Here is a 15,803-nt window from a genome sequence, read left to right on the forward strand (position 1 = left end):
GGATTTTGCATCCCCGGGCTAAGGCAGGTGAAACTAAATCCCCAATAAGCTGAAGCTCTTGTCGGCGTATTGGAGCTTATAAAATAGTCCCCGGTGAAGCACTCACCCATGATCAATGATCGTGCTTAATATGATACCCCCAAAATCTCACACATGTTAGAAGGAAACATATATGCATTATTTACATTACCAAGATGAAGCTATCTCCGGATCTTCTCAGAGTAATCAGCAAAAATACGGACATTAATTATGCTTTATAGAGAAAGTTCTTGAATTTCCATCAGTGGCTTAACAATGCCACCACAGTCCCAGCAGGGGGCGGCACAGGATATATGGAGATTCCTAATGGAATCTGCTGAATATGGCCCTCCATAAACCTCCGCCACCTTGGACCTCTAGCTTCTCTCAGCTGAGTGCAACGTGTACAGTGTTACCCAGATGTGCCAGATTCCGGGAACACCTGCACACAAGAAACCCATGGTAACAAGCAAGTAACACCTGGCAAGGAGCATGTCGGTAAAAAAAAATATTTAATGTATCGGGGGATGTGGGTCCAGAAACTTTTTGTCAGGGAGGCTCAGTTATGCCACTGATTTCCATGTATTCGACTGAGAGACTATGGTTTTCTGTTCCACTGCCTAAGGCATACTACCCAGAAAGATGGTCTTCACATTTATGTTTGGGTGAAAGGAATGCACCAAAAATGACACACATTTTGGGGGCATGAACCCATTCTTGGGGCAGTACCCAGCTTCTTCTGGCACAGTGCAAATGATAGGCACATCATCCAAAGAAAAGCAGTGGTCACATAGTGCCCTGTCACCGGCATGGGACACTGCAGGCTGCAAGAAAGAAAGCTGGACAGTGCAAAAAATCAGAACTGTCCCACTGAAATCAGGACATAGAGCAAGTTAGCAGAGCTCTTCTGCACTTGCTAGGATCACACAACCTGGCTGCCACCTGCAAATGATAGGTCAGGGCCAACAATAATGTTCTTATGAATTCCACTACACTTGTCAAGGAGGTAACAATGCATAAAGCACAATAATGGAGACCTGAAACAATACACTAGGTTGGAAGAAATAAGGGCTTCCACCCCAAGTTACAAATCATTATAAATAACATGGTAAATATGGAACAATAACTCAAGCTAGTTACAAATATAGGCAGTGGGGGTGCAGGCTGCACCGGGTGTCACCATAGCTTTGAGCTACTTTGCTACTTTGGCATCACCCCCTTTGGTGGTGCCACCGAGCAACAGAAAGACCAAGGAGAAGCTGGAGGCTTCTCCCTGGTCTTGATAACAGGTTGTTGCAAAAATGGACATGACAGGCAGCTATGTCCCCAAAAATGTGCACAAGTGGTATGTCTTTACAGACACAAGGACATGCCCTTTTCGTGGATACCAAAGAAACTCTTGTGACTGGAGCCTAGGAATGGGGGTGACAGGGTGAGTAAGTCACTGAATATAAGAAGCCTATACCCTCAAACTATCTAGTATGCACACAACTCTCATTTCAACAATAAATCAGCAAAGAGAATTTTAATCATTTGGATCAGAAAGACAAAATGTTCCCTGGCCAATCCAGATGATGAGGGATGCAATACCTAGTCAAGGGGTGAAATTGCTTGAAAATGTTAATTTGATGCCAGGTAAAAAGAAGCACAATGTGGGTTTCACCTAGGTGCCCTGGATTCTGCGCACATTGAGTACGTATGAGCTGGGTAGGGAATTTAGGGGGTAATTCGGACCTTCTTAGTAGGCTGCATATAATCGCAGCCAAGCGAGCAGGTTATCCTGCCACCACAGGAATCCCCTCGCTACGCTGCAAGCGGATGTGTACGCTTACACATCTGCTGGCATCCGCCCGCACAGCGGACAAATCCCCATGTAATAACTTTTCCTCTGTTTGCAGACAAATGATTACTTAAGCTGGGTACACATTAGGCGATATGCTCTATGAAAGATATCGTTAACGATTTCCCTTGAACCCGAAGCTCCAGGACAAAAGATATCTTTTGCAAAAACTGAAAGAATTTGCAAAATATATTTTCAAAGATATCTTTAATGGCCACATTAAGGAGTGGTGTAACTGTCGTTGACGATGTAGTCAGGATTACGCTGCACGATGATAGGCGGGTCGCTAACGACCCATTGTTAATGATACAGTGCATACACACTAAAGGATATGCACAAAAATATCTATATAACAATGGTTGTTATCATGCATATCGTTAAATTTGTCATAATGTATAATTAGAATAGCATCTTAATACACACATACAGATGTACCGGGTCTCATCGTTGCCGCCAGGCTCTGGCGCATCGATATTTTCCTGGCGCTGGCGTCCGCCAAGGGGTGTGGGAGCACGCCATGTAATACAATCCGCCACCACTGGGTGGCTAATGCTCCATCAAGCTACAGTCGGAGTGATGTGCCAGTGGTATCCCGCTATTTGCCGTAAAGAGCGCGCTTACAGTATGAGACGCTCGTGCACAATGAGCCGCTCATAGGATATGAGACGCTCGTGGCCGTAGGAGTGAGCAAAAGGGCTACAAGCTGTTCACGCAGCCGTAATGTGTAACAGTAATGTGTAATGTGTACAGTATGCAGCTGAAGGCAACCGCCTACTCCCCTTCCAGACTTGACCTACAGTACACAAAAGTACAATACATTATATTACAGCGCTAATCCATGTAAGGGATGCAGGGATTCGTGTTTCGCTGCTAGGGCTGCAGATGCCACTGATTGTATGAGCAGCACTCCACAGCCTGTACATATCAATGTGCTGCGTAGGTTAGTGGTTAGCTGCGCGGTTCTTCATGCTTGGAGACCAGGGTTTGATTACAGTGACATCCTTTTTTTCCCTTCCATTCCAATATTTTGTAGAGTGATATTTAATAAAACCAGACCATTTAACGTAAAAGTGTTATTATACATTTATAATGTGTCCCTATAGATTGTAAGCTTGCAGCAGGGCCCTCCTACCTCCAAGTCTGTCTGTTGCTACAGTACCCAGTTTGTTTTATCACTGTCTACAATTGTAAAGCGCAATGGAATCTGCTGCGCTATATAAGAAACTGTAAATAAATAAATAAATAAATAAATGTGTCAGTCAGTAACGAGTACACCAGTGTCCCAGCTACTGTACTGTGGGTGTTCATGAAGTGTTGGTATACTGTACAGTAAGAGGACTTGATTTGGCTACAGTACCATTGCACTAGTGTTGTCTCTTGCAAGGAGTGATGTCTATGCAACTGAAGTCAAGCGCCTCCTCCCCTCCCCCCCAGGGGTGTAGGGGGTCGGCTAATACAGGACATTACACCACAACATCTCCTGCAGAGCTAATCCACTGTATTGTGGGTAAAAGTGCAGTGAGTACGCACGTTCGCGACCGATATGCTGCCGTCCTTGCGATTATACTGCCAAAGCTGGAACGCCCATGTGGGCGTTCCATAGCTACATGATCTCTCCTAGCATTCACCTCCCCGCCCCCATGTTTATGGTTCAGCACAAGAAGCACTCACCTCCCCCCACCTCACCTGTTTATGGGGGGAGGTGAATTTATGGGCATATGGACATATACCACAAACTGCTATAAAGATGCGGAAAGTCACTACCCAGTCACTTTGCCGTATCTGTCCCTAGTCACCCTGCCGGCTGCTATAGAGATGCAGAAAGCGACTGGACTACCCAGTCACTTTCCTAGTTACCCTGCCGGCTGCTATAGAGATGCGGAAAGCGACTGGACTACCCAGGCACTTTCCTGCCGGCTGCTATAGAGATGCGGAAAGCGACTGGACTAGGGATGGGTAATCATATGATGTTTCATCGTTAACATCGGATTTATGGTTCCAATGTTCGATGTTTAACCCTGCAATGTTGAGGATCCAATGTTTCATCTACATCGCTAGATTTCTCCCCCGATGTTTTTCTCAATCTTTGTTTTTTCTTTTGTGTGTCAATGTGTGCTGCTTTCAATGCTTTGCAGCCAGCTCACTTCTCTCCTTGATTTATATTCATTAAAACTTAAGAGACTGATAAAAAAAAACATTAACAAACATGACAGTATCACTGCTGGCTGGGCTTTCATATGTGTGTGTGGCTTTGTGCTGCTGCTGTGGGTGGTAGCTGACAGTGAAAGACAGTCTGGCCAGCCATTCAGCAGTAGCACACAGGACAGCCCCATTCCTGCCTCACTGCAACTGGTGCTGTTAGTGAGTCACTGTCGCACAGGTCTGGTTTGCATATCAGTGCTGATATACAGACCACACTGTGCTAGAAGCACTACAGCAGACAGCGACACTCCAGGCAGGGAAGAGGAACCGCATGGGTTTTCAGAGATAGCGGATGCTAGAATGAACAGTATAATACGATAGTCACTAGTAGTGACCTAGTGGTGAACTCCCTTCATATTTATTTTATTTATTGGCACTGTGTTGGCTTTTTTGTTATCTTGCACTGTGGGGGCATATGTGGCTCTCAATATGTCGGGGAACTATACGTACCAGCATGCCCTGCCTCAGATTTGCTATAGTGGATTGCTGAAGCTGTGGCAGGGCATGCTGGGACCTGTAGTTCCACAACAGCTGGAGGGCCATGAGTTTGACACAGCTTGTCAATTATGCTGGCTGTGACATTCTCTGTGTCAGATTGTCAGCACATGATGAAAGTGGTAGAAAACAACGGAACGAATGAACGTACGTGTTCTCTGCACAGCCAGCACTGATGTAAAAAAGAAAATCACTTCTGTTTACGTTCTGTAATCACGCCCCTTTGTTTTGGTATGCCCTTAACCCAGCCCATTATGATAATTATGTTTATATATATCGTGTCAAAAGCCCAAATCCCACGCTCGTGCCGGCGGCATAAAGGCCCCCATACACTAGCCTATTTTGGTCAGATTTAGGCCAGATCAGTCGGATCTGGCCTAAATCAGACCAAAATCGGCTAGTTTTGATGTCCCCTCAGATCCGATGCGCGGTCCCGTGCGCATCGGATCTGCGTCGGGTGGTCGGACCTGCTGCACGTCCGACCACCCGACTTGGGACCTAGTGGGGCGGTGTGGCGGTGGAGGGAGCAGGGGGTGCTGGGGACGCTGCGAGGGACACAGGCGGCATAGAGCTGGGCGGGGGGAGCCGGGAGCTGTCAGCACTGAATAAAAAAAAAAAAGCCCATACAATGAATGGGCGGCCTGTGATTGGCTGAGCGCTCTCTCAGCCAGTCAGCAATTGGCTGAGAGAGCGCTCAGCCAATCACAGGCTGCCCATTCATTGTATACAGTAGGCTTTTTTTTCTAGCACTGACAGCTCCCGGCTCCCTCTGCCCGGCTCTATGCCGCCTGTGTTCCCTGCAGCGTCTGTGTCCCCCGCAGTGTCTGTGTCCCCGCAGTGTCCCCAGCCCCCCTGCTCCCACCAGCAGCCCCCCCCCCCCCCATCCCCTGCTCCCCGGGTTTTTTACTTGTGATAAATCGAGACGATTTATCACATGTATAAAATGGCACATCAAGTGCCAATCTAATCAAGCTCCCCCGGGGAGCAGCCGGGGAAGCTCAGGGGGAAGTCGGGGGCGACTTGTCCTAAGGACAAGTCGCCCTAGTGTATGGGGGCCTTAGAGAGGTAAAGACTAGGCTTGCAAGGGATAATAAAGTTCCTGTACAGTAGTTCCTGCACCTCATGCACGCGCTGCAGCACAAATTTTACGCATGCGCAAATGAGGTTTTCAAAAGTGACATCTGGTGGTTAATCTGTGGTATTGCACGCCACGGCGAATCGCCAAGCTTGTAAAAGATATTGCGAATGCCGAGCGCCACGGCCGCCATGGCGGAAAAATCGCCATAGGCTGCAAAGATGAGACCTGATACATCTGTACACAAGATGGCTGCCTCACCTCCTGCAATAAAGTAGTTTGAGTCGTATTTCGGCCAACCTCAGTGACATACAGTACCGAAACATCCACTCAATGTAATGTTTCAATCTTTGAAATCCTAATTAATAAAATGTCAGTTTCATACCTACAATATTTCACCTGAATCCTTAAAAGGCAGGATACAAGCTCAAGACCACCATTGGTCAGAGGTGAGCAGAAGAGTAGATTTCAGATGAAGCAATATGTAACATTAGAGAAAAGGTAATGCTTCATTGTCCCGTTTTGTGTCAGATGGAGGTTTCCTGGGAAGTCACAAAGGGACGTGAGGTACATTTGAGCCTGCACGTCACTGTTCTATTTAATATAGTAATAACTACCTTTCTGCAAATGCTGTGCGATAAGTCCCCTTGGAGGCTGCTAATATCTTCACAGTGATACAGAAACTCATTACAGTCAGTGCGTTTCCAGGGATTAGCATATTAATTCATCCTAGAGGAATGTTTAAAGGAAAAATGTGTACAAGACGGAGATGTGATTACACATTCACAGCATGCCAGTGGTGATCGGATAACACATGGCGACAAGATCTAGAGCAAGCAGGATTTCTGTGCATATGATAGGAAAGCTAAACCTACGGACAGGTTATTACATCCGTGTGTATCAAACTGTATACATTATAGTCGCATAAGCTTACCAATTAGTTTATGCAGCTTTCTGCTAGAGAGTAGGGAGTAATGTTAGCCAATATTTACATTACACAGCTTTATCTATACCAATGAAGGAAGATATAATGTAGATAAATTGAATAACTTTGGAGGTATTGTAAATCAGCAGTGTTATTCTCAATAAATGAATGTGGTATTCCTTGGAATATCACGCGAGGATCATTAAGACATGGACAGGATGCTTGACGCAAATGTAACCCCTAGATCAAGCTGTAATCACTTCTTACTTAATATTCAAATCCAAGACAGTGATTTATACAGACTACAATAAATTACAATCAACTATAAGGAGATTGCCTACTCTCATTATTAGAATGTATTGACTCTAGTGAAATCCTGACACTAAATGGTAATATCTACTGCATATACTGCCTAGCTTCGGACAATGGGAGAGCCTCCTCAAATTGACCAATGAATCTCATCTGATGAATAATGAAAAAGTCCAATATGCCATGGCTTGGCATGCTGGAAATAAGTAACTCCAGCCGAGGAAAAAAGCCACCGGTCACCTAAATTTGCTGTGTGGCCATATTTAAAATCAAAATCAACTTAAAGACAGCTCACTCACTTTGTGAATGGGTGGCACTTCTGGTAACATTATAAAGCACATGCATGGCTGAATCTGAATATGGCAACTATGATACAGTTTAGTGAGTGCACAGACTACAGTATATTGGTTATCGGCACTACTGTATATAACAGAATATATATGAGAAATCTGAGGAGAGAGGCCTTTCTTACCTGTAACACTTAGTTTATCTACAGTGACCTCCGCTTTCAGCAAAATTCTCCCTCTCTTTTCCGTATGGTCCATTCCACACAAACTGGGGACGTTAACGACACACACTTTATGTACATTCATGTCACATGCTGTGGAGAAAAAAAAAAAGATATAAAGAGTGTGTGTGTGTGTGTATTATAATATATATATATTAAATAAAAGAGTCCCGCAATGAGCAGCACATCCTTGACCCATCAGCATATAGGGGGTGCCATCCAATACCCACGAAGGGTCAATAGATGCGTCCAGTCCTTGGTATCGGCACTCACTCTCAGTCTTTGCAGAAAACAGCTCTGAGTGCCTTCCTAGTTATACTGTAGATTAGGATGTACGGGGGGTGGCAGCACTCACATAAAATTATGAATTGAAACGTTAAGCTCAGCAAGTGGCTCCTGTGCAGTTCTTTATCCATGAGTGCCACTACGCCCGTACATCATATATATATATATATATATATATACACACACACACAGTTGCATTTCTATATATGGGAGTTGGACTGTCATGATTAAGGGCCTGCATAGGTCCGAAACGTCGGCTTATTACCTTTGATTATGATGGAATAAAAAAGCATTTTTTGCTGCTGTCTAATGAGTGCCCTGAATGCATTTTGGACTGTGGATATGGACCGTACACAATGCGTGCCTGATGGGAGCACCACCTCAAAAAATCCTGTAACCGTGAGTGCATTTGACATATATATATATATATATATATATATATATATATACAGTATATGTAAACATAACAAAAGAATGACCCTACGTGCGCCCTTAAATATAAGCAGCTACTCTATAGATCCCCCCTGTTAGTGGGAGGCAAAAAAGGGAAATAGACACAAGAAATATAGAGAGCGCTATCACCACCTTGTACAATTCACACCAATATTACTGGTATATAATACAGTGACCCAATACAATTAAAACCAGAATGCTTTATTAGAAGATCGACATCTGGACATTGTTTTCATTTCGGAATACGACATCAATAACCCGACGCGTTTCATCTTGAAAAAGACTTCATCAGGGGTTTTACACTAAATATAATATAGGAACGTTTCAAATGCGTATGCAATGTCCAAGGCAGACCGCTCTCACCGCCGCACTTGCACGCTTGTATCCAGGGACGTTTCACCGCAGGACCTCGGGACCTCTCACTCGTTGCTGGAAGCAAATAGCCACAGACGTCAACCACGTCAGGAGTCTTAGCCACGCCCAACGCGTTTCGTCACCGTTGGACTTCGTCAGGGGGAGGTCCTGCGGTAAACATCCCTGGATACAAGCGTGCAAGTGCAGCGGTGAGAGCGGTCTGCCTTGGATGCTGGTTCCTGATATAATCTGGCGTTTCCCGACCTGATTCATCTTATCGGTTGATGTACCCCATATTGCTGGCAAGCTGATTGTCCTTTATCTCGATGTAAGTGAGCATATGTACTTGAGTAAATTTTATACCACTATTATATTCACTAGTGCGCTTTTTTCCTTTTTTCCATAAGTACTGTATTGGATCCTGTGGTGAGGATCCCCTAAAAATCTGCACACATCAAGAAATCACCTGATCCATTGATATTATCAGAGGACTTTTGCGCTGGTATTTCTCTGTATCATATAGTTATGGTGGCGGATCGGCACTCTGACGTTCCGATGCAAATACCTGGGTGCCCTCCGTATCAGATAGGTAGCAAGAAAGTGGCAGGCAGGCGGCGGCACTCCAATAGGAATTTTTTTATTTGTGCAAAAATATCCCTTGTAATACTTAAAATTTTCTTGAATTTTGTGTATTGTGATGTGCGATTTACATATATGTTTGATACATGTACCGGTTTGTGCTATTGAAAATATTATATATAAAGCTGGATAGATTACACTGATTATGTTTATACCTATAGCATGTGTGCATAGATCGCCTTTGCTTACGCCTGTCATCTTTGTTTTTATTGACATGTCAGCCGCGGTGACCACGTGGTTTGGTTCTCCATGGTCGGGCTGCGGCGTCATCAGGAGACGTCAGTTGCCATGGTGTGGGAGACGCAGTGTGGATACCTGACTATGGCAACGGACGGCACTGTGACGCGCGCTGATGATGTGAGTGGCCAGACACGGGAAACGTGCGACGGCGTGCACTTGGGTGTAGGGGATATAAGGTGAGCATTGTTTTATTTTTCTTTATGCCTGATGATGATTTGTAAATAAATCGAAATGTTGCAAAAAGATTCCTGTTGGATTTACTTCAATACTACTGTGTGCTTCCTTCGCTGCCGCGGCAGTGTGAGTATATATTTATATATATATATATATATATATATATATATATATACATACACACACAGTATATGTAAACATATGTCCAATGCACTCACGGTTACAGGATTTTTTTATATAATATACAAACAATATTTTCGTAAGCATGTCTGTAGTCATGGTATTTAAAATTACCGACAATATTTTCAGAGCGATCTAGAGTCATAATATTTAGAGGGTGCTAGTTTAGGATAGACAATCCCTAACAAATTCTCAGACGATATAAGATAAATAAAATGAAAATAAATGTAATTGCTAGTGAGTATCCTCTAGGGTTTGATCCAGCGCTGGGAGGTGTGCTCTTGGCACATAACCCATGTCCCAGAGCCATTATGATTGAATGAAACCATTCAGCGATGCCATTTATAAATATTGATGTTTTTTATCTGAAATAACTGTTTCTTCCCTGTATCCAGATTGTCCGGCAATTGCATTCCCTGCTAAAGAGTGCTGCAGCCAGGGCCGACGCCACCACTAGGCAGGTCTAGGCATTTGCCTAGGGCGACGGCCACTGGAGGGCGGTAATGAGCCGCCGAGGAGAGGTACCATAGAGGTACCATAGAAAGCTGGGAGCGAGGAGCAGGTAAGACAGGCTCCCCCCCCCCCATCCCGCCCATCAATCAACGCTGCCCTCCTCCCTCCTTGTACATGGTATAGCCAGCATTATCCACCTGCACCCCCCCCCCCCCGGAGCGCAGGTGCCCGCTGTGGTATCTCCCGCAAAACAGTAAACAGTCACGTCTGTCCGTCCGACCCCCCCCCCCCCCAGGGCGCCCGCCGCAGTATAGCCCGCAAACCCCCCCCCCCCCGGAGCGCGCGCGCGGGGGGTGCATCGGGCGGCGGGCAGAGGATTTGCCTGGGGCGGGGGGGAGGCTTGCACCGCCCTGGCTGCAGCTTTATCTTTCCACACTGCAAGGGATCCCCAGCTGTGCACCCCCTGATACACCGGTGAGTAGTGCACTAAGGAGACTGAACCGGAGGTCTCCGCGGCACACATACACTACATCAAACGATTGCCGCTTGCTGTGTAGCTGCTCGATACACACTGACGACTGGCTCCGGGCCTTATTTCTTTCAGGGGTTTTACACATGCTTCATTAACATCCCCAATAAGGTGCTCCCCCATTTCACAACTGACTACAATCTTTGCTGTATGGATCTTACATGGTAAGAGCAAGGGAACTAACCTTTGTGTGGTACCAAATAACCATCAATAATATCTGATGAGCTATTCTCTCAAATATACAGCCTATTGAATGTGAATGCCAGCAGGGAGACTGAAAATTTAGCACAATTTATAATTGGATATGTGTTGTTATTTTTTTAACAAACCTTAATACCTATATCTAGTGTCGCAGAAGTTAATTTAGAGTGAATATAATATATAAACCTTTCTGATTATTATTTTACTGTGTACGTATTTTCATTATTTGTATCTTTATTCTTATGTATTTGTTTTTATTAAATATATTTTCATATCGACACAGTGCGCTCTCTCAATTAATTTTTTTATCTTTTAATACACTATGCCACAGTTTTTTCAACTAGAATATATCTATCTATCTAGAAGGATAGACCGGCCCTCCGGATATTTCAAAAAAATTAATAGACCAGACTTTGCTGTTATGCCAACGTTTCAAATCTTTTACTCAGATTTTTCGTCAGGTATCCATGACGAAAAATCTGAGTAAAATATTTGAAACGTTGGCATAACAGCAAAGTCTGGTCTATTAATTATTTTGGAAAATCTGGAGAAGTGCCGCCATGCATGTGTATATCTATATCTATACATATATAAACACATACACACAAAAGTTAAAAGGTAGCATGAACAGAAATAGGAAACTTTTCTACTTACTCTCACACTTCATTCCCTGATGTATTAACCCATACAGTAGTGATCCACAGTGGTCACAGAATGTGGGGCTCCCATATGTGTGGATCTTAAACTTGTGCTTACTCCGAGGGTCCTGCAAAAAATAAAGTAATGGGCGTGAGGCAACATTGCTACAAGTACAGTGGATATAACTCATTGGATATTGGCATTGCTGGATTAGTTATAAGGGATCCATAGTATTAGAGGTGGAGTTTATTGTACAGAACTGTCTATATTATCTGCCAATCTCAAGGGTCACAGGAGCATGTGTAAGGTCCTCCGTGCATGGCATAGCACATTCTCCTCAGACTCCTCCTTCTCAGTAGCATGGGACTAAGGTAAGGATGGGAATCAGTGGGTTAACCCATCAATGGTTTCCTCGTGTCTGCAGTGCAATGACTAAAAACACTGGTAAAAATGCCCACAATTCGCCCAAAAGTGAAAATTGCCACTTTATTTAAATAGGTTGAATCAAATTTTAACATGAGAAGCAGTGCAAAGTGAAGATTTTTCCCCTAGGCAAAAAATCAGCAACAACAATTGAATACCCCCATATGTAGCAGTGCCAGAATAACAACATACACTAGGCAACAGTAAAACATTTATTTTGATGTGTGACACATGCAGTGGCCTGTTATATAATGGAGCAATGAAGACAGGAGAGTTGTCCCTTGTAACTCCACCAGGAGGTGGTCAATAATAATAATAATTATTATTAAAATATCGGTAAGACCTGTAAATACTGTAGGTATCAGTGTGTATCAGATGTATTATATCTGTGTGACCTCTGTATGAAGAAGAGTGTATCATCTGTGCAATATCAGTGTATCCCACATATAGTGCTCAAAGTAGATCAGTTGAAATCAGTGTGACTCTTATCGTTAACAGCGGGAATGGGCTTGCATAAGATATATCGTATGCAAAAGGGCCGCATGCAATCCTACTGCCTGCGACCTTCCCATGCATCTTAAAGGGGATCGGCTGCAACTTCTCCCCTCTGATAAGTCGAAGTAATGGCTGGGGGCCTTAAGTTTTGCCATCTTATTCCAGTCATCCAGTTAAAAATGTATACCCAATGACTTCCCCAGCTATATAATGCCCCCCTAGCCCCCTGTACGTACTTATGCTGCTGACAACAGTGGCATAGATGTTTGTGAGGGTTAAGTTTCTCTCCAGAGAAAGTAACACTGCTAAAGTCATGACAATTCCTCAAAGAAATGATGCAATTTTTCTGCTGTTACATATTTAGGGAGATATTAGGGCTGAGAGTGTAGTGTATTTTTGCCTACTCTCTAAAAGACAAGGGGGGTCTCTTGATTTTTTTGCGGAATGAGTGGGTTGATCTACCACTTGCTAGTGAAGTGGGCAGAATGGGGAGAGAATAGCAGGAATCTGGCAACCATAGAGAGGGTTACAGGGTGTGCAGTCTAGGGCCCCCCTCTAACCATAGAGAAGGGAAAGGTAAAAATACAGATCACATAATTTTAGCCGCAGAACCAAAGAAGGACAGCAGAAGAACCTTTATAATACTAGCCTCGTAACAGCTTGATGGCCACTATACGGAAGCAACCCCACAGCATCAGCCAAGTACTCTAGTAACAGAATAAACCTGCCAGACCCAGCATATTTATAGTCGAAGAATTAACACTGAGATGTCCTGAGACCCAGCCACGAATATCCTGATTAAATGACATCAGGCTTCAGCAAAACAAATCCATGTGGAACGAGCTTTGATTCTGCTCTGCTAGAAAATTCATTAGTTAATCAGCTTTCACTTTTTCTATCAAAGGCCTTTCAGAAAAGCCATTAACGAGCTGTGTTATTAGAAATTGCTCATCAAGATTTTCTGTGACATTTGAAGGAAATGAATTGCCTATAAATGCCTTTCTCCAAATTTAGATATTTCAATGCGACCAATGGAGAAGCTGGGGTATTGTATCCCAAACATAAACAGCCAGCTGCACCCACAAAATGCTGCACATTAACCGTCTGCACCAGAGTAACAATTCATAGGCATGTCACAATTATACATATTTCCAAATAATCAGCATCTTTAGTCATGTCTTTATAGCAGAAAGTATTCTGGAGCATAAATAATTAACATTATTGACACTGTTAAATGCGGTCATTCACACCTGTACGTTCTATAGAAATCATTTGTGTTTTAGCGGATATGGCCTTCCACATGTTCATGGAACACACATCTGGTAAGCTCATGGCTGTGCTGTTTGTTTTCACAGTGCTGGTGAGGAGAGGCATGGGTCATTAAGCGGACATTCAAAAAGTTGACTCATGAAAAAGGTTGACATTCATTAGGTTGAGATGGTCAAAAGTCAACATGGAACAGGTCGACACGAGCAAACGGTCAACATGTGCTTTCAATTTTATGAGTCTGTTGACATAGGTCATCATGGACACCGTATAAGTCTACCAAGTCTCCTCGGAAGGCTCACTGCCTTCGTCATGCTTTGGGCACGATGCCTTGGTGCACTCGGCACACTATTATATTCTCCCTCTATGCTCACTTACAAGTCAGTTTAAAAAAAAAATCATGAAAAACTCATGTCAACCTTTTGACCAATAGTGGTTGACCTTTTGACTTTCACTCTAGACACTGTCCACTTAAATGACCACATATCAGTGATGAGCATGTCAGAGTGAGAATCACATGTGTTGAAAACTTACATTTACACACATAGTAAACGCAATTACACAGTACTAAAACTATACAGATCTGGTTACAGCAATGTTACAAATTTCAAGTGACTAGTAAACCATACTCATTTGTAGGTATTCAAGTATATTTAAGTAAAATTACAAACTATTAGGCAACAGCGTAGTAAATCTGAATCAGTTTGCTGATAACTAATTTGGATCATAGCTGCATATCTTTATGTCTCCATTACAGAGTGCCATAAAATACAATACAATACTGCAATTTCTCACAGCAGTGTATGGCCATCCGATCCATTTTGAGCCTTCTTGGGCAGCAGTATCGCATGCAATACATTGCATGCAGTCCTTCTACATGTGATGTATAGCATGAAATCCCACTCTCCATTGCTGGGGGGGGCACCGCACGATGTGGTGGACAGACGTGCAGCAGGTCCGGCTCCGATGCTCACCGGACCACGCATCGGATTGGATGTCAAACACATACAATTTGGCAACTTTTGACCTTAATTCTTGGCCAAATCCATCTGAATAAGGTGAAAAGTGGCCTAATCAGACTAGTGTATGGGGGCCTTTAGATAATTAAAATAAAAACAATATTATGAATTGGATGTTATTGGCACTTGGTAAACATTTTTTTTCTTTTCTTGGAAGAACATGCCATTTCCATCAATCCAGGGATGGCAATGCTTATGTTCCAGCCGTGCCTTGGGGATTTGAATTCATGCTTTTAATCAGGTGTATATTGTGAGTGTATTTTAATATTAAATTAGTTTGTATCCCATTGATTTGCACTTTTGCTGCTTTCTTTGTTGTTGTTTTTTTTTAGGTCTATGAATTGGGCAGTAAGCAATTACCACCTGCAGAGCGATCTTGGATGCTAGCAGTATGGACTCAGATTTTGACTCATGCTTATACACTTAAGGGGTGTACACACGGGCCGATCTGGTGGTCATGGATATGGACGGCCACCACGGCCCAGCGGGGTGCCGGCATTGGCTAGGAGGGAGGGATGGTGCATGCCGGGGGATGCATGACACTGCTTGCTACTATACAGTACATATTGTAAGTGCAAACCTATTATTAATTTTTCATTTGTATCAATTGATCTGCACTATTATTTGCCTCTGATGGGATACTATATCAATATGGGATACTAAAATGGGATTCTATATCAACAGATTATTCTCTAGTACAATGGTCGACTGAAAGTGATGCACGCCACAATATAAAAAGGATAGTATCATTTATTTATATATTCTTCTCACCTATGGTGTAACTGGGAGTGTTGTAAAAGTTTTTGTTACCTATTGTGTTCATGTATTTGTTGGAGTGTATTGGAAGTCACTCTTTTACATAAGCTTGTTACCTGCACTGGATATTATTTTGCGCACTACACACTTAATATTCTTTTATATTGGAAGAACATTAAAAAAAACAGTGGAAACATAACATATCAGATCTTTCATCAGTTACATGAATGAAAGGGAACATATGAATTGCATTAATTCTCTATTAAATTAGCCATAGCAACCATTATTTCATAAAAGAAAATGGACTGCAGGTTAAGTGAAACTG

General features: G+C 43.3%; 1 protein-coding gene across 2 annotated transcripts in view; it reads right to left on the bottom strand.

Annotated features, from left to right (window-relative positions):
• The window catches only part of PRKCA (protein kinase C alpha), a 318,854-nt gene that overhangs the window by 78,194 nt on the left and 224,857 nt on the right, over positions 1–15,803 (bottom strand). For both annotated transcript variants that reach the window (XM_083148198.1, XM_083148199.1), the window contains 2 exons: positions 11,535–11,646; positions 7,337–7,465 (listed from right to left, as the gene is read on the bottom strand). In XM_083148198.1, the coding sequence (XP_083004324.1) occupies positions 7,337–7,465; positions 11,535–11,646 (241 nt within the window). The remainder of the gene's footprint in view (positions 1–7,336; positions 7,466–11,534; positions 11,647–15,803) is intronic.

This window comes from Crinia signifera, chromosome 6, assembly GCF_055691185.1.
Source record: "Crinia signifera chromosome 6, ASM5569118v1, whole genome shotgun sequence".
NCBI lineage: Eukaryota > Metazoa > Chordata > Amphibia > Anura > Myobatrachidae > Crinia > Crinia signifera.